The sequence below is a fragment of the Talpa occidentalis genome, unplaced genomic scaffold (genome assembly GCF_014898055.3).
Source record: "Talpa occidentalis isolate TD23 unplaced genomic scaffold, MPIMG_talOcc4v2.1 talOcc4.9, whole genome shotgun sequence".
NCBI classification, from domain to species: domain Eukaryota; kingdom Metazoa; phylum Chordata; class Mammalia; order Eulipotyphla; family Talpidae; genus Talpa; species Talpa occidentalis.
This window is the reverse complement of record NW_023605305.1, coordinates 6,217,259-6,239,921: the sequence shown is the minus strand read 5'-3', so window position 1 is coordinate 6,239,921 and position 22,663 is coordinate 6,217,259. Positions and strand designations below refer to the sequence as shown.

At 50.9% G+C, this 22,663-nt stretch overlaps 2 protein-coding genes across 2 annotated transcripts in view; both read right to left on the bottom strand.

The window, feature by feature from the left end:
* The window catches only part of TNFRSF8 (TNF receptor superfamily member 8), a 31,404-nt gene extending 12,517 nt beyond the window's left edge, over positions 1-18,887 (bottom strand). The window contains exons 1-9 of the mRNA XM_037499655.2: positions 18,785-18,887; positions 16,026-16,119; positions 15,533-15,687; positions 14,269-14,385; positions 11,940-12,092; positions 6,995-7,085; positions 6,601-6,692; positions 5,292-5,393; positions 5,112-5,165 (exon numbers count right to left, since the gene is read on the bottom strand). Coding sequence (XP_037355552.1) covers positions 5,112-5,165; positions 5,292-5,393; positions 6,601-6,692; positions 6,995-7,085; positions 11,940-12,092; positions 14,269-14,385; positions 15,533-15,687; positions 16,026-16,119; positions 18,785-18,872 — 946 coding nt within the window. The 5' untranslated portion in view covers positions 18,873-18,887. The remainder of the gene's footprint in view (positions 1-5,111; positions 5,166-5,291; positions 5,394-6,600; positions 6,693-6,994; positions 7,086-11,939; positions 12,093-14,268; positions 14,386-15,532; positions 15,688-16,025; positions 16,120-18,784) is intronic.
* A 2,448-nt stretch (positions 18,888-21,335) lies between these two features.
* LOC119236363 (NADH dehydrogenase [ubiquinone] 1 beta subcomplex subunit 3-like) lies at positions 21,336-21,775 on the bottom strand. The gene has a single exon (XM_037500180.2). It carries the CDS (start codon positions 21,746-21,748, stop codon positions 21,446-21,448), a length of 303 nt encoding a protein of 100 aa, XP_037356077.1. The 5' UTR covers positions 21,749-21,775; the 3' UTR covers positions 21,336-21,445.
* Between the last annotated feature and the right edge of the window lie 888 nt (positions 21,776-22,663).

Sequence of the window (22,663 nt, the reverse complement as noted above, 5' to 3'; positions counted from 1 at the left end):
GCAGGCTACGGCCTATCCACCACCCTCGCAGCCCCACTTTGAGAAAAGCCCACTGGCCTGAGGCGGTCTTGTAATGATGTCCGTGAAGCCCAATCTTTGTCTTTGAGAGTGATTTGAGTTTTTGCAAACAGCCAACTGGGATTGGGTGCCAAGTCCCTGGGGTGGCCAGGGAGGGAGACAGGCGTGTGACAGGTTAAGATCAAATAAATAAAAATGGTCAAACCCAGTTTTGGGGAGGACGTGGGCAGCCAGGAAGCCAGCTGCTCTGGCCCTGGCTCCTTCGCTCTCAAAAGCCACCCAGCAATGAAAACCTCACACCCTGGCCTCCTTGGTGGCCTAGGGGTTAAGTCTCAGCACTACCACCAAGAAGGTCAGAGTTTGATTCCCGGCCAGGGAGCTACCCACAGGGCGCAGCAGACCTCTCCTGTCCTCTCACCTCCACAACTCTGGCCTAAACCCCAGTTCTTCTATCCATAAATAGATAAATAAATATTCTTTAAAAAGGAAAAAAACCTTTGACCCAGTCAAGCCATTTCAGTGACACACCCTCAGGAAATCACCAGAAAGAAAACAAGAAGCCTGTGTTCAGCCACGATATCTAGAATAACCAAAAAGTGTAAAACAAGCAAGATAAACAGTGAGGGAGCTGGAGGGGCCTGCCTGGTGGTGAGGACCTCCTCCCGGCAACAGCACCTCACCTCCCCACCCCGAATCCTTATGTCTGGAAAATGGGGCTTTTTATGCAAATGAGACTGGGAAAGGGAAGGAGCCCAGTGATCAATCACGGGGGGGGGGGGGGGGGGGAGGGGGGCGGAGCAGGGCCCTTGAGAACATGTGCCAGAAATGGCCGTGGACCTGTGTGTGCTCTTCCCCCAGACCCATGACCCTAATCCATCAGGAGAAAAACACCAGGAAACTAAACAGAACGGAGCATCCCACATCCTGGCCGGGACGCCTCTGAGTGCCAAGGTCATCAACAACAAGGAAAGCTAAAAACTGCCAGCACCCAAAGGAGCCTAAGGAACATGATGTCCTGGGTGGGCTCCCAGGGCAATAAGGCTAAGAGTAAGGATGAGAGTGGAGGGGCTCTAGTCGCCCACACCTGGTCACTTGTCCATTGCGACCCACACACCATGGTCAGGTAAGACATTAGTGCAGAGACACTGGATGTGGGGCACCTGGGAACTCTGTTCTGTCTTCTCGAGTTTTCTGCAAGTCAAAACTGCTGGAAAAAATGGCGTCTATTTAAAATTTTAAAAATCTAAAAGGAAAGGTGGGCCTCCCTGGTGGTGCAAGGGGTTACCACCACACTATGAAGCAATTTGCAGCCTCTGCAGCACGAGTTTGATCCCCAGCCAGGGAGAAAGCCACATGGTGCAGCAGACCTCTCCTGTCTCGTCTCCTGCACCCCCTCAGCAGTGTATTTCAGTAGATCCACCTGTTCTGCTCCCCACTCTGTCTCTGGTGAATCCTCTCACCCCCCCACATCTCTGGCCTGTACCCCAACTCTTGCATGCATAAATAAATAAATCCTTAAAAAAATAAAGGAAAATAAAAAATAAAAGGAAAGGTGCAGGGATGCTGCCTGGCACGTTGTGGGTCCCGGATCTCAGCAGGGCTTGGCCCCCCGTCACGCTGATGAGAAAATCAGCACTCGCTGCCAACTCTCGGAAACACAAAATGACATCAAGGTGATAAGGAATCCAGAAGGTGCCGACATCTGGCACGACCACGCGGTGACCCAGCCCCCATGGCCCTGCCAGTCACAACCAGAACAGATCGTGCCCGGTCACAGAGGTCAGATTCCATAAGTGCTTTTCCCCTAAAAACCTTGCTTCAGGCCACTGTCGTCATCTCTGGGTTTCCTGGCTATTTGGAATAACTGCAGTATCGCTCGCAGCACACCCAGGGCCTGAGGGTACCGGTCCCGGGGACACTGGGCAGCGGTGGGTCCGGGGCACACGAGCAGGGTGTTGCGGGGTGCTCCAGACAGCCGCTCTAGCCAAGCCAGCGAGTTCTGACGCCCTCCTCCCTTCCACCCCCTTCCAGGCCGGCCCCTCTCTGGCCTGGAGTCCCAGCGGCTGTGGGTAGCAGACCCAAGGAAGGAGTCTGGCACAGACGTCCGGCCAGGCTTGGCCGACAGGCACCCCTAGATTCAAAAACCCAGGCTCTTTGGCGAGTTGGCAGATCACGGCTGGAGCAGGAGCGTAGCAGACAAGCTGGGAACTACTTAGCGGAAAGAATGAAACACAGGACCTGGAAGCTGTCTGAGGGGCTCCCCCAGGGCCATCGAATGTGAATTAAATAACAATGGCAACCAAATAAAACAGGAATCCATGATCCACACAGATGAGTGAAGAAAAGGGAAGCTTCATGAGCATGGGCTATTCCCATCGCCTCTAAGTACCTCCCCTCAAAATACCTCACAATTACCCCAGAGTAGGGCCTGGTGGACACCACCCTCATCCAGGGCTCGACGTGCGACAGCAGGAGAAGCAGATGCCTCAAGAGCACGAGCTTCACCTGGGGTCTTCCCACCAAGCACTCAGCCCCTGACTCGGGGCAGGAAGACCCAAGATGAGGGGCAGCCCCGAAATGGCAGGTACAGGCTTCAAAACATGAGGACCCGGCCCAGATTGGAGGAGCCTCGGGGGACACGACAACCCGGGGCCACGTGAGATCCCCAAGTGGCTCCTCTTGTTCTAAAGGACAGTGCTGAGTGGATAAGGAAGGACCCTCAGGGGTGGCAACAGATGCTGTGATCACAGATGCTGTGAGCTGCCCCAGGGCCGTGTCAAGATAGGCCCGTGTTTGGATAAAGGCCACACTGAGTATTCAGAGGTGACAAGACAGCCAGTCAGGAACTTACTCAACTTACCCTGTATTTGCTCTTCTGTAACTCTGAAGTCATTTCAAAATATACCCCCAAAAAATGTCAGCTGAAGCCTGCCTGAAGTAACAGACGACCTGGTGACTAAGTCACGGGTGAGGGCTGAAAGAATTCCAGACAGAGTTTCTCAGACAGAGTTTCTCAACCAGGCGAGACTCGCCCCAGGGGATGTTGGCAAAGTCTGGTCATCTCAGCTGGGAGGTGCTACTTGTCTCTGAACAGAGTCAGGGAAACCGCTCAGCAGCCTCTGAGACCCAGGACAGACCCCACAGCAAAGGGTGTCCGGTCCCCACAATCAACAGTGAGGAGGGTGAGGGGCCCTTTTGACAAAAATCCCACCACCAACAACCACCAACCACCAACTCCTGGCCAAACTGCTAAAAACCAGTGATGGCGCCCTGGGAGGGATAAAACGTACGAGCTTGGCAAAGGCCCTGCCACAGACATTCGCGCCATTGAGTCAGCTCAAGATGACGGGCGGGCATTCGGCAGCTGCCTGCACTCCGCGTGCCGTGTCAGGAGCTGCAGGACCAGGCAGCTGGGGCACACGTCCCATCCTGCTGGCCTTGGGCCCTTAGAGGCTGATACTGGCCTGAAAGCTCGGGACTGCTAGGACAGGACGTGGCTGCGCCGGTGGTGCTCAGGGACCACGATTTAAGTATATGAATGAGGGAGCCAGTGAGCAGACGCCCCTTCATCCTCAGCACCCGCTGCTGGGGAGGGGAGACTGGAGGGGAAGGCAGGCACCTGCCTGCTCAGTCCCTTCTCAGCCTGTGCCTATGGGACTTCACCTTCCTTCCAACCAGGTCTGACCCAAGGAACCCACCAGAAAGAAGCCCAGAAGGTCAGAGACAGCCCCAAATGGGGTGACCCCACTGAGTCTTGGGCTCTGTCCCTTGTTGGTCTGACATCTTGAGGAAAGGTGCTTGCTTGCTTGTTCTCTCTCTCTCTCTCTCTCTCTCTCTCTCTCTCTCTCTCTCAGCAAAACTGCTATCACAAAGGTTTGAAGAAAAAAATAAACTGACGGCAATGGAAATTCTAATACTAGAAAAATGTCAAGAAAGCAAACCTGGTTTCAATGAGACGTGAGGCTGACAGCTCATGGAAAAAGGCTTGAAACTATCAAAACACAAAAACCCCCCTTGCGCAGGGCGCACAGCACCTGCCTGTGAAACTGTCAGCTTCAAAACAGGCCTGGTGCACCGGCTTCTGAGCCACGCCAAGCATGTGCCCCCCACCCGGGCTTTCTCAGCCGGCTCTCCGCGTCCTGGGGTGGGGGCACTTCCACCCTGGGCCAGCTAGCCTCCTTCTCAGCTTTGTGTCCTCCTTCTGGAATCTTCCCCCTGCCTCCCCGGGGGTCCTGGGTCCCCGAGCCCCTCCATGGGAATCTGCCCTTCAACCAGAAAGGGTAGTTCATACCCTTCCTGCTCATTCCTCCCCGGCCAGGGCCCGCACTCAGCAAACAGCGCCCGTGAGAGCCCCCATGGAGGGCCGGGAGAGAAGATGCTTGGCCCCAGGTGGCTGCCCCCCACGAGGAGCCTGCCGCAAGAGCTGGCTGGGAGGCAGGCAGGGGTCAGAGCCCTGAGCAACGGCCCATGAGTTGTTCAGAACAACCTGGAACTCAGGAAGGCCTGGGGCTCCTGATAAGGGAAAGGCACAGGCTGGCCTGTCCAGCAGCCATTGTTCACTGAACTGACCATGAAGGCACCTGCATGTGCACACACACACGCACACACACACAGGGCACTGAGCGGGCCCTGTCACCACTGACCACAGGCCCACCTTGAAGTTGGTCCCACTGTCCCTATTGAACAGATGTGCAAACTGACACCCAGAGGAATTAAGTCACTCACCCAAGGTCATGCAGCTTGTCAGTGGTAGGACAAGATTCTAGCCCTGTCAGCCCATCCCACCGGCCCCCACAGACCCCTACCTGCCCCATCAGCTGCGGAGGGGGCAGCAGGAGAGGAGGGATGTGAGGGGAGAGGGAGGTGGGAAGGAGGGCTGGGCAGGGGCTCTGCAGACTGTAGAGGAAAGAAGAAAAGGGAAGCAGATTCTTAACCCTCCCACAGTCTCCATGCAAACACTGTGCTGACAGGAGCGTGCAAAGGGAGGAGGCGCTGTGTGTGGGCAGCCGAGCTGAGGGAGCCCTTGGGGAGCCCCAGCTTTGCTGTGTGTCTGAGGGACTCCAGCAAACCCCCTGGGATGGCTGGGCACTCACCCACAGGCTCCAGCTTGGGCCGGAAGGTCTGGGCTGGGTAGCACAGGTGGAGCTCTGAAATGACAATGGAGGAGCTGGAGGGACAGGGCAATTGGGGGAAGGGCTAGTCCAGGCCAGAAGAGAGGACTCCCCCACCCCACCCGCCACCCTCCCCGGCCTGACCCAGATGCGTCCACTCACTCTGCCTGATCCACTTCCTGCAGGCCCGCCGGTGGCACAGGAGGAAGGCGCTGAAGGCCAAGACCACCAACAGCATCAGGACCACCCAGGAGAACACGTGTCCTGGAACACAGAGGGAAGCTGCACTTTGGGCCCTAACACGGGGGGCCCCAAGGTCACCATCATGGCAGAGAGCCGGGGGTCCCCGCTGCAGTCACACAGGACAGGACAGGCCTGGTCCCGACCCCTCCCTGCTCCTGGGCAGGCACTCCAGGGTGGCCGACAGGACAGAAACCCAGACCCTGTACCTATGTGATCCACCCTTGCCCATCCTGGAGCCCCGCTGGCTCCAGGAAGCCCATCAAAGGAGATAAATAATAAAGAGGAAAGCTAATTATTTCTAGAGGGTGAGGCTTTGAGGGGTGCAGCAGCCAGAGCGAAGCAGGAATGGGCCTGTAGAGGAGGTACATGCGACATGGCAGCGCCTTCCCCAGGATCAGACCTTGGGGGCAGGTCTCCGGGGGGTTTCCTGATCCAGGGGAGCCTGACCCAACTCCCAGCTTCCCCTCCCAACTCCCCGTGAGATGGGCAGCGGGTCTCCACGCTTACATGCACTCAGCAAGGGTTCTCTGTGCGAATCAGCACCCCCATGCCCGGGGCACCATTACTGTCTCAGTTTTACACACAAGGGAAACTGAGGCTGGAGAAGGTTAAGAGATTCAGCCACTTGGTTGCTTATGGAGATCCTCTATCTAATTACGGTCTTTAAAGTCCATTGTCAGATGTTAAAACATATTAAGTGCCAGATAAATCCCTCTCAAAGCGCAGGGATCTCCTGGGAAGGCGTTAAAATGCAGATGTGAGTCGGGAGGGATGGGGGGGCCGTGCGACAGGATTTTCTAACAAGTTGCGTCTGTTCCACGCCCTGACCACTACCGCCACCTACAGTCGGATACTGGAACTGTGAGCCCCAAGGTCTGGGCCTTGGCAGCGGGGTAAATGCACCAGGTACAGACCCCAGGCTGCTGCTCACCGTCCTATCACAGGTGAGAAAACTGAGGCTCAAAGGAACTAAACAACTGTTCAAGGTCGTGAAGTCATTCAACCAATATTTTCTAAGCAGCTATTGTGGGCCTTGGAGATGACGCTGTGAACAAGAGTGAAGGAATAACCAACCACTAGCAAGACCAGAGCCCAGGCCCAGCTCAAGGAGCCAGAATCCTGACCCCATCTTGGCCCCCACACCCCGCCCACTGGACACTGTCAACGGGGTGTTCAGGCCCCTGGGAGGAAGGCCCTTCTTCCTTCGGGGTGATGGGGTGACGGTTACCTGGCAACAGAAAGGGACTTTCGGTAAAGGAGGTCACTTCATGGCCCTTGATGGTCTGGGATTCGGCCTTCGAGATCACGGGGGTGATGGCGCTGGGGAGAGAGGCCAGAGGTGAGGCAGATGGTCGGGATAGAAAAAGGGAAGTGTGTGCTCAGGAATAATTCCCCTTCTACGGGATTGTGTAGACGAGGCCTGAGTCCCTTCCGCCCGTTCTCTGCACAGAGCTGGGCACACATCCCCCAAAGTGACTTTGGGGCTTCACAGGGAGATCCAGCCCAGACCCTACCTCCATCCCCTGCCCAGCTGCCTCCCAGGCATCCCCTGGCCATGGGTGGGGGGTGTGCGGGGTAGCCCCATCCTGCTGTGGCCATTGGGAGAGAAGGTCAGAGCTCACCTGGAGGGTGACTTGTCCTCTGGGTTGGGGCTACAGTCAGGGTGGGTCCCTGAAGTAGGTGGCTCATTGGTGGTGTCCCTGTCCGTCACACCTGTAGGGAGTAGCTTTAGAATTGGTGCCAAGGAGCCCACCCAGCAGCAACTGGAGACACCAAGAGGCAGCACGGTGGGGCCAGAGGGTTCCAGACATAGTAGCACCAGGGGCCCAGGGTTTGTATCAGTGCTCTGTCTCCTTCCTCTCTCCCTCTCTCCCTCATTCCTTCCATGCAACAACTCTTTATTAAGCACCTACTATATACCAAGAACTGCACTGAGAGCTGGGAAATAGCAGTGAGCAAAGCAGGCGCCCCACCCACAGGGATCACAGGCTGGTGGGGCTCACAGATGTGACTCGGGGGTCACAAGACATCCTCATCTGACTGAGGAGACTCCCCTGAGGAGGTGGTCACTGCGATGTGGGGTATCTAAGCAGAGGAAACAGAAGGCGAGGTGGAGGACAGAGAGCACATGAGGAGGCTGGGGTCAGGGCAAAGAGACTGGAGAGGCCACCCCATTAAAGTTGTCAGGCCTCTCCACATAGCAGTCTTCGTAGCAATCAAAGAAGTGGAAACACCCAAATGCCTATCAACTGGTGGACATAAGGATGAAGCATTGTCTGATTTTATTTACGAGAAAACCTGAAACATGGTTTCCAAAGGTAGCCACATGTTTTCAAGTTTTTCTTTTGAGGTGAACTTTACTGAGATAGGATTTATGTAGAAGAAAATGGCCCCTAAGTGTACAGTTTGATACATTTTGAAGAATGCGCACTTCTGCAGAACTGCAACTCCATTCTAGATCGAGAATGATCGAGAACATTCTCCCCACCCCAGAAAGCTCCCAGCGCCCTCCACAGCCAACCTCCTCCAGGCCCAGGCCACCACCACTGCTGCACTCGAGGTCACTGTGTGCAGATCGCTGTGGGTCACTATGGACTCCACGTGCAGAGAATCCACCACAAAAGCGCTTGCTCAGCTTTCTTCACTCATTGGAGAGCACCAAGACTCAGTCATGGCGCCTGCATCAGTGCTTCACCCCAATTTCCTGAAGATGCCATCCACGTGCCACCATCTACTTATCCAGCGACCCGCTGATGGACATCTGGGTTGTTGTCAACTGCCTCCTAAGAAGGCGGCAGCTCCAAGCCTTGGTGAGGATGTATGTCATTTCATTTCTCTTGCCCATGTGGGCAGCGGAAGGCATGTCACTGTGCCCACCAGGCAGAAGGTCTCTGAAGACCCTTTCAAAGCTGCTCACCTCTGACTTGATCCAGCAAACTCTTTTTATAGATGGAGGGACCACAGAGCTGAAGTAAGAGACAGAAGTGGGGATCCTGAGTCCCAACCCAGAACATTCTCCCCTGACCATGCCACCTCCTACCCGGGGCAGGGCACTTTCCTACAAGCTTACAATTAACCACTTTTCTGGGGCAGACAAATCTGATCCACATTTGCAGTTAGTCATGCCAGGCCACTATCTCGCTCCTATCCCAAGTCCCTGCGGCGGCACCCCCTACCCACACACACCTTCCTTCTGAAGAGCTCTCAGTGCATCTCAGATTTTTCCTAAATCACTTTGGAAGATAAAGTGAGGCTAGGATTAATTTCCTTCTTGGATAAGTCAGGCAGCAGGGGTGGGGGAGAAGAGGTAGGAGGGTTTCTCCAAATAGAAGCTCTGTGTTTCCATGTGGTCACCATACTTACCTGAATTACTTGAAGCCTGGAGGCCTATGCTATGAGGAAAATGCAATTTGTTGTGATTTCTACTTATTTTCATGTCAGCATTTGAAGTGTGAGTGTGTTTCAGGGAGAGTGGAACTTGAAGGATGGGAGGCGCTCTTGTGCTCAGATACACTAACTGTGAGCACTTAAGGAGAGAGGCTGTGGCAGCCTCTAAGGTGGTCTCAGTATGAGCTGTGCTGGAATCCAGGGCTAGAGCTACTGTCCCGCTGCTCAGCAGAGGAGGCAAACCCAGCACTGCTTGGGTGACTCTCATCCACTCTGCGCCATAGCTCACTCATAACCTTCCCCCTTCCTCCCTGGGTTAGTGACCCTTCCCTTTTCTTCCTCCTTCTCATATGGAGGTGAGCAGAGGGATTGTTTAACCCCTACTTAGTCTGGTAAGGAGAAGAGGGCGCGGGGTCGGGGCGGGGGAAACACCTGCTCACTCTTTATTCCAATTTAAGAACTTTATCAAACTAAAATATTTCTCTCCCAACCCAAACACCTGATTTTTGCGTCATGTTAAGGAGAATGGTCTCAGTATCAAGGTCAAATGGATTATCTTTTTCTATATCCAGCAGTTACTTAAAATGAGATGAAATTTTCATCTTCATATTTGGGCTGTAAATTTCCTGTCAGCTTTTGATTTCCCCAGAGTTTTCAATTGCCTTTCTTTTTCTTGTAGATACAGAATAATGTGCCTTCACTGTATCCTCAGAATTTTCAACTCTACTAATCACAATATTTACTGCAATTCTTCCTTTTATTCCTACAGACAATTACCTAGAAGTCTGTTTTTTATGCTCTGATCTGGTTCCACTGGTCTTCAGCCTGGCTGTCAATCTAGGACTTCCTTGTTCTCCTGGGATAGAGTCACTGTTTTCTAGATTCCACAGCTTCCTTTTTTTGTTTGTTTTTTTCTTCTTATTTAGCTGAACTACATCTTTGAATAGAGAGTACACAAGAGAGTACACAAGGGGAAAAGCTTTCTGAACCCTTTTACCCCTAAATGTTTTTTTATTCTGCTTTGTAAATTTAATTATAATTTAGCTGAGTATAAAGTTCTTGGTTCAGAGCTAAGAAGGCATAGGTGGAGTCCAGTGGAGAGTACTCTGGGGTGGGGCTCAGAACCTTTGAGGTCTGGTTCTAGTTCTGCCCCTGTGGTTCTCTCCATCTGTAACAGGAGGTGGCTGGATCAGATCACAGGTGACTGTCTTTCAGCTGGTCTTCAAAGACATTCTGCATGGCAGAATTCATCCACACAAAATGAAAATATATTTCCACAAAAAGACTTATATAAGAATGTCTGTAGTTGCTTTATTCATAATAGACTGAAGCTGGAAACAACCCAAATATCCATCAACAGGTGAATAGATAAAGAAATGATGATGCAATTCTTCTGTGTAGATGTGAATAATTTTCATTCACTCTGCTTTGTTCTTGGTAGATCCCTTAATATTTTTCAGATCAAGTGTGCAGGGAAAGTTAGGGTCCCATTGTGGGTTCAGGGCCTAGAGCTCACTGTGACCATCAGAAGGACCGTGAGAAACATGCAGGATGCCCCAGGCTGGTGGGGGATGCACTGAGGGAGTTAAGGTGCTGACATGAGGCCTGAAGGATGCTAGTGTCTCCACGGGGAAGTCCACACCAAGGTGGTCATCAGGCCTGGTCTGTGGCTATGAGGTTGCTGAGGGCCAGTCTACCCTGGGAACATGACTAGGGCAGGGCACCACCACCAGATGTCCCCACCCACGGGCCCTGCTGACAGTGCACAAATGGAGAAAGAAAAACCAAATGCATCCAAGAGAAGCCCCCTTCCTTCCACAATGGCTCTCCAGCGCCCTCTGCTGGCGAAAATGCTTGCAAAGGCCAATTCTTGATCACACAGCAGGTACTGAGGGACAAACTGGGCACTGAAAGGCCATAGATTGATAAGCATGTTTCCTGAAAACCTTTTATGCTTTGTCCGCCACTCTCTTGCTGTTCCTTTTTCGTAGCATTCTGCTCTCACTTTATAGATGCAACAACTTTAATTTTCCTATGGACACGTTCCATTTTTAAAAGTTCTTTTATTGTTGCTTCATCTGTGCTTTGTTTTTTGGTTTGAGTACCTTGTTTTTCTCCTTCAGACTGATGGTTGTCCTTATAAGTTTGAAGATCCTTACTGCTCATTCATATGCACTGAAAAAAGGACTATGTTGAATATTTCAGTTGCTGGGGCTTTCGGGGCTCTCCTGTTGTGGTGTAGTATATCTTCTTCACAACAGGTCTCTCCCCTGGGTAAGGAAGTCAGCTTGGAGACTCTGTCTGTGGGCAGGGGGTGTGAGCTGGGCGGGGGGGTCTTCACTTCAGGGTGATGGTCCTACTGATGGGAGCTCCCAAATAGCTCCCAAAGCTAACAGAGAGGGCTTTACATCATCACAGCAGGGCCCATTGGAGGCCCTCACTTTCCTTAGCTACTTCTTTGGTGTCTTTAACCAAAAAGTGGATTCTTTTCAGACCACTGTTACAAATGTATACATTTTATTTCCAAGATGAAGATGCAGCCCATTACACTTCTCAATTCTCCAGTCCCATCCTAGTCCCATCCTTCCTTTTGCTTGGGTGATCAGAGTCCAGAGTCTCTCAGGGGCTCTTACAAGCAAGTTATCCCTCACTCTTCACAATGAAAGCCTTTGAAGGACTGGCTTTATTCTGGGGTGAGCTCTCTCCACCTCGTTCCATACGTCACCCACCTTTGCATCCTCTTTCTGCCTTCTAAAAATATGTTTAAATAACTGATCTGCTGATGAATTCCAACACACACTCCATGCACTGTCAAGGGTTTATATTTTCTGCTCTCTGGCAAGTATTCACCATTCTGAGTTGGCAGCCTCTTCGTAAACTTTATATTCATCTCTCTTGAGTTAATAAAACAGCCTTGCAAACATGCCAAGATTTTACCAGCCCAACAATTTCAGGAGGAACGAGTGAACAAGAAAAGAAATCCTCAATACCTCTCACCAAAATGCCAAGTTTGGATTTTATTCCACTCACCGGATCTACCTACTCAAAGAAGAATCAAAGCCCAGGCAGACCTAGTTAGCAGTTGAGGTTGAAGGTCACGAGGTGGAAGGCTGGGACCGGGTGCAGTACAAAGGTAGGGGCACAGACCTCAGCCCCTTGGTTGGGGTGTGGACTGCTTACCCTGGAGTTTGGCAACCATCCCTGGTGGGCAGATGGGGTTGGTGACGCAGCGGGCACAGGAGTTTCTGGCTGATGTGGCACAGGTCATGCCAGGTCGGCACTCACAGACACGGTCGGCATTCCACATGCAGGGTGTCTTCTCCACGAGGTCTTCTGAGGGACACAGAGAAAAGTCAGGGGGTCCAGAGTGTCCCCAGGAGGGCAGAGAGGCATCTGTCCAGGGGCCATCCCACAAGAAAGCAAATGATGGGCCTCCCCTGGTGGCGCAGCGGTTGAGTGCTGGGTTATGAGGCTGCCCGCAGCCTCTGCAGTGCCAGTTCGATCCCTGGCCACCGGCGAGGGTCCCACAAAAAAAAAAAAAGAAAGAAAGCAAATGAGCAGTCCTTACGGCACACTCAAAACGATTATGCTGAATCAAAGAAGGGGGCACAACAGGAGAACAGAATTTCTATGAGTATGAATCCTAATATAGAAAATACTAGAAGATGCAAACGATGCCATAGTATAGAAAGCAGAAAAACTGCAAGGAATGGCAGAAGGGCTGAGGCATGGAAGAAGGGGTGACAAGGAGTATGAAGAAACGTTTTGGGGGTGATGGACAGTCCATCGTCTTGAAAGAGGTGATGGTTCCAATGGTGCACATTAAAACTTAACAAACCACATATCTTAAACCTGTGTGTCATGTCAAATGTCAATTCTATCTCAACAAAGCTCTTAGAAGAAAATACCCAGAGAAGCGGGGTGAGTGGGTCTGGGTGGAGATGAGCCAAGATGCCCACGACTTGATAATTTTTAAAAATGGGTGATAATCTGTAACCATTTCTGATTTTCTCTACTTCTGAATATATATGACACTTTTGATTCTAAAAGTTTTTTTCCCCAAAGAAAGTCTTATTTCAAAATCCAAATGTAAAACAAATGTTTTTAAGTTTCATAAAAGAAAAATGATATTTTGCATGCTCCATCTTGGGCGAAAATGGAGTTAGTGCATCCACGGATCAGACAAGAGTGACTGCTCGCTCAGGACATTTCTCAGCCGGCAGGGCACATGGATGCTCTGCCTGCTAAAGATAAGGGCCCACATGGTTTCTTCCTGCAACTTCAAGTGAGCACGACCTGAGGAGCATTCAGGGACTCTGCATGAGCGCAGGTGGGTGAGGTGATGTGGGACAACAGCTACACTCACTAGCGATAGAATATGCCTGGCAGCATATTCTATATTGTGAGCACGCTGCCGAGGTCAACTAGCTGACTTAATCCCCAAAACACCTCTCTGACATAGCACTGTGATTGTATCCATTTCCCAGATGAGGAAACAGAGGCACAGGATCGTATAGAAACTTGCTTGAGTATATGAACTCCCAAGTGCTAGAGCCAAGATTTGAAGCCAGGCACATGGGCTCCAAGTCCACGCTGCAAGTCACCATGTATTCGGGGCAGGTTCTCACCTGCCTTCAACCTGGAGTGGAAGCTCTCTTGGGATAGAGCCATCTCTGCATATGACTGTATTTCTCCCCCAAATGCCACAGCCGTATTTCTGATCCCATCTGTTTCTCCAGACCCTGCCCATCAATAGAAGGACCATTTGTTTCCTCCCTTTGACTGAAGTGGGATTTGGGACAACACTGACAGGCAGAAAGTGCTGGAAGTTATGCTGTGTGGCTTACAAGGCTGGGTCATAAAAAGGGATGTGGCTTCTCTTGGTTGCCCTGGCCCTGGAAGCCAGTCACCAGCTAGAGGAAGCCCAAAGCAAGGCACACAGAGGCCAGCATGGAGTGGAGCCCCCCCACCCCTAGATCATGAGGGAATGTCTTTCAGACAACTCCAGCCACTGGCCTCTGCATTTTCCAGCTGAGACCCTGATATCACCCAATAAGTGCTTGTCCGGAGCAGGTGCTTAGTGGTAGCACAAAGGAGAGCACAGAGCCCAGAACCTGGTGGCAGACCCCAGCATCGAACTCCAGTCCTGCTACCCCCAAGTGCCAGCTTCCCAAAGCCTCCATTGCTGTAAAATGGGCATTGAAGGACAGTTTTTAAAAGGTTATTCATGGACAAGGAGGTTATTATTCATGAGACAAGGAGGTTATTCATGGTATTTTTCTTGCAGGAAAGTGGGAGAAGGTGAAAATGCTCAGAAAGGAGGTCACCAATATCTGCACCCACACTCCTGGTGACCATCACCAGAAGCTGAGTGCTCAGAACCCCACAGAGGTGAATGGGGCTCCTGAGAGCTGAGCCAAGACCAAACAAGGGCTCCCCCAGCCCCAAGTCCCCTCTGAGATGCCTCTGCTCCTGGAAGGAGGCCCTGGAGGGTAGACAAGGTCCTCACCTCTCTTACAGGTCACACAGGCCATGCAGAGGCCACTCCGGTCCAGGTAGTAGTCGGGGTCACACTGCTTCCTGCAGTCAGGGGACCCCGGCGGGCACGGCTGCTGGAGGGACAGCCCTGCGGAAGAAGCAAAGAGGTTGCAGACTGGACCACCTGGCAAAGGCCTTCTCTCCTCTAATCCCTGACACCCCCAACTCTGCAATCAGATCTGTCCTGCTTCTAAGGAGGTATCCTGAGGCTCAGAGAGGGGAGGAATGTGTCTAAGGCCACACAGGAGAGAAGCACAGTCTCCTAACTGCCCCCACCCACGTCTGCTCCCTTCTTAGACCACTGTTTCCACTCTGCCCGGGCCCCTCGCTGTCTCACTGTTCACTGGGGTTAAGTCTCAGCACTATAACGCTATCACCACTATGGCCTGCGTTCGATCCCCAACCAGGGAGCTACCCACATGGCAAGGCAGACCTCTCCTGTCTCCCTGCTGCTCCTCTCAGCAGTGTATTTCAGTAGATCCGCCTGTTCTGCTCCCCACTCTGTCTCTGGTGAATCCTCTCACTCCCCCCCAACACCTCTGGCCTGAACCCCAGTTCTTCTACACAAAAATAAATTAAAATTGAAAAAAAGGGCCTTCCCTGGTGGTGCAGCAGTTGAGCACTGGGCTGCAAAGCTGCTCGCAGCCTCTGAAGCGCCAGTTCGATTCCTGGCCGCCAGCGAGGGTCCACATGGCACACAGACCTCTCCTGCCTCACCCGCTGCTCCCCTCAGCAGTGTATTTGGTCGGTCTGCCTGTTCTGCTCTTTGCTCTGGCTCTGGTGAATCCTCTCACCCTCCCGCACTTCTGACTGTACCCAGTACTTGTATAAATAAATAAATAAATAAATAAATCTTTTTAAAAAATCTTAAAAATAAAAATTAAATTAAATAAAAAATAAAATTGAAAAAATAAAAAGCAGTGGGCTACTGAGCACTGAAAAGAAAAACTCAGAGGCCCCATCTGTCTCCAGGAGACTCTCCGCCGCAGAGGCTCACCCGTTCTGTCCAGCAGGGGGCGCATGGCAGCAGCTGCCCCAGGGGACTGGCACAGTGGAGCCAGCCCAGAGCTGGAGTAACTGAGCCCTTCTCCAGCCTCCCGGGCCCAAGGTCTCAGCCCCATATCAGACCTCGAGACCCTCTCCCCTGCAAACTGGGGGAGAGCACAGCTCAGTGCCGCCCAGCCATCAGACACGGGAGCCCCGGAGACAACCCACAGCTTCCCTGGAGAAATTACCTGAATCTGGACTGGGTTTCCCCTCAGAGGAGAGAGAGTTGGGAGTCATTTTAAAAATATCTTCTGGGGCCAGGGAGGTGCGCCCTCCGAGAAGCATGGTCCTGGCCTCAGAGCTGGCCGGGGAGATCAGGGAGGGCTCGGCCAGGGCGGTGGTGCTGCAGAGAAGGAAGCCAGAGATGAGGCTAACAATTCTGACGGGCCAGGGAGGTCTGCACATGAGGCAAACCATCTCCATAGTGAAGGGGCCCCACACCCTCTCCCACAGCCTCCGGGATGCCATGGTCAGCTCCTGTGTCTCCAGTGTGCTCAGGACAGGCTGGGGTTGGGGGGATGGCTCAAATGATGTGGGCTTGGCAGAGAGGTGCCCTGGAGTCCTGACATCCTGGGCTGAATGAAGCACACTGGCCCGCCCAGCCCAGCTGTGCCCTAGGCATCAGGTGCAGTGGTACAGCCCCATGTTGAGGTCAGCTGGATGGGAGAGGCCGGGAGTCACCTGGCAGGTGCCCTGCAGTCCTCTGAGCTGGCGCTGCACTTGGAGCTGGTCCTTGGGGAAGGCTTCTCACAGACAGTGTCCTTCTGAGCTGTACCTGCAGGGAGGTGGGAGATGGCAAGTCTTCAGACTTGGTATTGAAGAGCCCCACGTTTCTAGATAGACTTCTCACCAGAGAAGGGATAGGGGCTGGAACTAACCACCCCCTCCCTTCCAGGAGAAGCTATGGGACCAGGCTGAACCAATCAATCCATTCCACTCCTCTGGCCATGATAGTTAGACATGCCTAAGAGATGCAATTTCAAAGTTTTGTTTTGGTTTGGTTGTTGAAAATGTAGATAGGAGAGCTGTCTTTGCCTGGAGCTGCTGGTAGGTATCTTACAGACAACCCATGTGTGTGGGAAGTAGAGATGAGAGATGGGAAAGAGCTCCTGGATCCAGCCATGCCTGAAGCTGCTTGGAGCAATCCTCCAATTATACTGTTCCATGAGCCCCCCAAATTGGGATTTTGTTACTTGCAACCCAAAGAGTTCTGAAGAGTACTGGGTGGAAGCAGAGTAGAGATGAAAATACAAAGTACTTTCCATCACATGGACCTGGGTTTATCTGCTGTCTCTGTCACACCCCATTGGCTTACCTGTGCCAGGTAAGTTGAATGATTATAACATACTTCCCGAAGGCTGTGGTCAAGATAAACAGAGTGGGCCTAATGTGCCTACCACACTCTGTGACATATAGTAGGTGCTCAAACAGCACCTGTCTCTTCGCTTAGAAAGTAACCCACATGTGCAGGATTGGGGTCTGAAGGTTTCGGTGGAGGGTCAGACATGGCTAACTTATCTTGTCTGTGAGCAGTGTGATGGGGTGATAACAGCTGGCTCAAATAGTCTCTGCTCTGACATTTACCTGTCATCCCTGGACCTTGATTTCCCGGCTTGTAAAATGGAGTTACCATATTAATAGTTAGCTGTATGGAGCTTCAAGAATTTCTGGAAAGAAAGCCCACGTGGGTTTATCCTGGGGCTGAATCCGAAACCAAAACTGCTTTCCCTGTTTGAGCTGGGGACTGAGGCCCATGAGCTGCCCCATGGGGAGGGCCACCGGGGAACCTAGAAGTCCGTCAGGGTTGACAGCCCAAAGTGGGCGCACTTCCAAACAGACACTGGCCAGTAGGAACAGTGGGAATCACTCATGATATTATTTTGGTCTTAATTTAATCATTTAATGATATTTTTAATTTATTGTAAAAAGTGAAAGGAAGTGAAAAATTAATTTAAGTAACATTTTTACAATTTGAGGTCCACAGGTACTCAATATAAAACAATTCATGAGATGGGCCTCCCCTGGTGGCGCAGCGGTTGAGCGCTGGGCTGCGAAGCTGCCCGCAGCCTCTGCAGCACCGGTTCGATCCCCGGCCACTGGCAAGGATCCCACATGGCACGACAGACTTCTCCTGCTGCGCCCGCTGCTCCCCTCAGCAGTGTATTTCATCACTCTGCCTGTTCTGTTCCCTGCTCTGGCTCTGGTGAATTCTTTCACTCTCCCATGCTTCTGACTGTACCCAGTGCTTGTATGAATAAATAAATCTTTAAAAAAAAAAAAAAAAAGAATGTCAATACTTTAAAAAAAAAAAAAAAAATAAAACAATTCATGAGATGTCTTTTTTTTTTTTTTTTTTTTTTTTTTATTTTTATAGAGGCATGCTTTATTTATTTGTTTGCTGGTTTGTTTGTTTGTTTTGTTTATACATGCACTGGGTACAGTCAGAAGCGCGGGAGGGCGAGAGAATTCACCAGAGCCAGAGCGGGGAGCAGAGCAGGCAGAAGGACCGAAGTACACTGCTGAGGGGAGCAGCGGGCGGCAGGAGAGGTCTGCGCGCCATGTGGGACCCTCCTCTGGTGGCCGGGGAGCAGCCGGGGATCGAACCGGCGCCGCAGAGGCCGCGCGCAGCTTCGCAACCCAGCGCTCAACCGCTGCGCCACCGGGGAGGCCCTCATGAGATGTCTTACAATCTTTTTTTCTTTGTCTTTGAAGTCCAGCGGCTATTATGTACTGACAGTGCATCTCAGTGCAGCTGGCCAGTTGAAGACCTGGGTTTATCTGCTGTCTTTGTCACACCCTGTTGACTTACCTGTGCCAGGTAAGTTGAATGATTATAATATACTTCTCAAAGGCTGTGGTCACGATAAACAGAGTGGGCCTAATGTGCCTACCACACTGTGGCGCACTGTGGCCCTACCACGTGTGGCCCCAGGTACCACCCTAAGGGATCAATGTTTCCTGCCATGGGCAGCAAACCCCTCTCTGGCGCCACCGTGTGCCACATGAGGAACACATCTCGAGAGCCTTGCAGGGGAGCCGGTCCGCAGGTGAAGACTGAATTTCACTGCCATCTTCCACAGACCTAAGAGTTCCTGCGCTGGAAAAGGCTCCAAAAGCTAGACACCCCCTCCCTTGCATTTTACATATGGGGAAACTGCGGCCCAGGGAGGGGCAGGACCATCTCAGATGCAAAATTGTACAAAGTCCCAACAAGCCTGAAATCAGGTAAGACCTCCTCAGCCAGACTTGTATCGCGGGCCTGGAGGGTCTCTCTGAGCCCGGAGACAAGGTATGGAAGGGCCAGGAGGGCCTCTGGGTGCCTAGAGACATGACTGTCCAGCAGGAAGGAGGACATGGGCAATTAAGGCCATGTGGAAATTACCGTGAGGTGGTGCAAATCGCATGGGTTGTGGTCCTGGGCAGAGGGTGGGGGTGCTTACCCTGGAATTTGACAACCATCCCTGGCGGGCAGACGGAGTGGGGGAGGCAGCGGGCACAGGTGTTGCTGACTGACGTGGCACAGAACATGCCAGGCCGGCATTCACAGACACGGGCGGAGTTCCCCGAGCATGGCTTTTTCTCCACAAGATCTGCCAAGGGACACAGAAGGGTCACAGAGGACAGTGGGACAGGGAGGGGAGGGATCTGAGAATCCTGGGGGCATCCAGCTTGTGAGAGAAGATACTGCTGTGCCCTCTGCTGGGTAGCACAGATGGCACACATGGTCCTTCTTCCCAAAGCACACTTGAGAGGAGTGCAAGAGGCAGCCGCCCAGCCCATATTCTGGTGAGCACTAAAATGGTATTAAAAAGAAATTAATGCCCCAATTTAAAAAAAGGGCAAAAAGAAGAAATCCTCACTGGTGGCGCAAGGAGTTAAGACTCAGCACTATGAAGCTATCAGCAGCCACTGCAGCACAAATCTGATCCCTGGGCAGGGAGCTACCCACATGGTGCAGCAGACCTCTCCTGTCTTGCCCGCTGCTCCCCTCAGCAGTGTATTTCAGTCAATCTGCCTGTTCTGCTTCCCAATCTGTCTCTGGTGAATCCTCTCACACCAGCACCTCTGGCCTGTACCCCAGTTATTTTATGCATAAATAAATAAAATAAATAATGAGATGCCGTCTCACAGCCGCTAGGATGGATAGGATGAAAAAACAGGTAATAATAAGTGTTGGCGAGGATGTGGAGAAATTGGAGCTCTTATATATACTTCCTGTAGGAATGTCATCCAGTGCTGCACTCGGCAATCAGTACGGCAATTCCTCAAAAAACTGAACAGAATTGCCACAGGATTCAGCAACCACACTCCTAGGTATACATCCAAAAGATCTGAAAACATATGTCCACACCAAAAACTGAACACAAATGATCATATCCAATAATCAAAAAGTGGGAAAATCCAAATATCTACCAACAAATGAATAGATCTACAAAATGGAGTAAACCCAGGCCTCCCTGGTGGCGCAAGGGGTTAAGCACCACACTATGAAGCAATCCACAGCCTCTGCAATACAAGTTCGATCCCCAGCTGGCCAGGGAGCAACCCACATGGCGCAGCAGACCTCTCCTGTCTCCCCACTGCTCCCCTCAGCAGTGTATTTCAGTCAATCTGCCTGTTCCATTCCCCATTCTGTCTCTGGTGAATCCTCTCACCCCCTGCATCTCTGGCCTGTACCCCAGCTCTTGTATGCATAAATAAATAAATCTTTTCAAAAAATGTAGTAAACCCATATAATACAATGGCATTCAGCCACAAAGAGGAAAGAAGGCCCCGTCACATTAAATGATGTTTATCAGCACTTATCAGAAAATGCAAATCAAAATCACCTGGTATCACCTTCACACCTGTTAGAATGGCCTGTTATCAAAGACAAAAGAAACAAGAGTTGGCAGGGAGTAGATCCCACACAGTGCGCAGACCTCTCCTGCCACGCCTGCTGCTCCCCTCAGCAGTGTATTTCGTCAGTCTTCCTGTTCTGCTCCCCGCTCTGTCTCTGGTGAATTCAAAAATAGAAATACCATACAAGGCCTGCCTGATGGCCTAGGTATTAAGTCGCAGTGCAAGCACCTCTATGGCCTGAGTTCAATCCCCATTCAGAGATCTGACCCACATGGCGCAGTAGACCTCTCCTGCCTCACCCTCTGCTCCCCTCAGCAGTGTATTTCAGTCAATCCACCTGTTCTGCTCCCCACTCTGTCTCTGGTGAATCTTCCCACCCCCCTGCACCTTTGGCTTGCACTCCAGTTATTCTATGCAAAAATAAATAAATAAAATGTTACAAAAGAAAAGACATACCATACAATCCAGCCACTCCACTTCTAGGTATTGACCCAAAGAATATGAAAACACTCATTTGAAAAGATACACACATCTCTATGTTCATTGCAACATTATTTACAAAAGCCAAGATAAGCAACTTTCCTACTGAGAAATTAGTGGGATAAAGAGGATGTGGAGGTTAAACTATTAAAGTGTCTCAGATCCTAGAACACAGACCTGGCAAAATGTTATCTATTTTCCCTTCCAGGTTTGCTTTCACAGGTCCAGGCTGATCTACAAATGATAGAGCCTGAACATGTGCAGAAGCCATGACCTTGAGCTCAGTCCCAGGTGGCTGGAGCAGAAGACACAAATACAGTGGCAGGAGGGCTACCCAGGGGCCTAGCAACAGAAGTTCAAAACTCTCATTCTCTGAAGAAAAACTCGTTGGGGCCTCCCTGGTGGCACAGCGGTTAGACAGCACTATCAAGCTATCGCCAGCCACTGCAGCATGAGTTCGATCTCCATCCGGCCAGGGAGCTACCCACATGGCGCAGCAGACCTCTCCTGCCTTGCCTGCTGCTCCCCTCAGCAGTGCATTTAAGTGGATCCTCCTGTTCTGCTCCCCACTCTGTTTCTGGTGTATCCTCTCACCCCCTGTACCTCTGGCTTACACCCCAGTTCTTGTATGCATAAATAAATCAATCTTTTTTTTTTTTTTACCTTTTCTTACTTTATTAAATCTTACTAGTATTCTTTAAGGGACAAACACATGTAAGTAGGTTACAGTTAAGAAATCTTATTTTTATGAATTAAGAAGCCACTAAGTTACTTCTGTTTTATTTGCAGTGATTTTCTTTATTCTGGGACTCCAGGTAATATTCAGCTCCCACAGCTACCACAAATGCAGCAAATCCCCATTTGAATCCTTTTAATAATGCACCAGCAAAGGAAACATTGTTTGCAAAGCCACCCATGAATCTCCAAGGTTCATTGCCGCCCCATGGATCCCTTAGCCCTTGTGCAGCCAGCTTCTCCTGGACAGTTTCTAAAGGTGTTCCTTCTATCTTCCATTGTTTATAGTCTGGAAGTTCCATTTTACCATGGCCATGTCCATGGCCATGTTCATGTCCATGGGCCATGTCTGACGGCAATCTGACCTCTCAGGACATTCATAAATAAATAAATCTTGAGGAAAGAAAGAAAGAAAGAAAAAGTTCTTTATACTTATCCATGTGTGAACTAGCCAATGAACTTCACTCAAGTCCACAGATCCAGGCCAGCTCCTCAGAGTCTCAGATATAATGTGAAGATCTGAAAATCACTGAAGTTCACAGAGAACCAGCACTAAGAGTACCAAGCTCAGAAAGAATGCTCCAGAAAGCAGATACAAATAAGAACAAGTCTTTAGAGTCTGTAATATATCCCAGAGATACAAAAGAAAATTGCAGGTAGAAATGAATGCCCTGGAACATAATGCTATGTGTTTACCAGCTCCTGTTCACATGAGCTAGGAGAAAGACTATTACCCAGCATCTCCAACAGTTGGTTTGGGGTCAGGTGACCAAGTTTTGCCTAATGGGATGTGGACGGCAGTGATAATAAACCTCTTCCAGGCTTGACCTTTAAAAACAGGAGCACGACATCTATTTCTGGCTGTGCTCTGCCTCCCACTAGGCCCTCAGGCTCCCCAGAGGTCTTTCAAATACAAAATCAATCTCAAAAGTTAACATTCAAGATTCATAAAAAAAAATAAACATAGTATTACCACACATGATCCAGCAATTCCACTTCTGGGTATAAGCCCAAAAGAATTGAAAGCAGAGACTCACCAGATAGTTGCATAACCACATTCACAGCAGAATTATTCCCAAGAGCCAGAAAGTGGAAGTAAGTGGGCACCCAAATGTCCATTATAAATGGACATAAATAGATACAACATATGCTAGAGCCGTCCAACGGAAGATTATTCAGGAAGGAAACACATGCTTACAATGTGGATGCATGTTGAAGACGAAATAAGCCAGTTACAAAAGAATAAATATTGTCTCACTTTA

Coding starts and splice junctions, on each gene's coding strand:
- LOC119236363 (XM_037500180.2), bottom strand. CDS start 21,748: ATGGCCCATGGACATGAACATGGCCATGGACATGGCCATGGTAAAATG.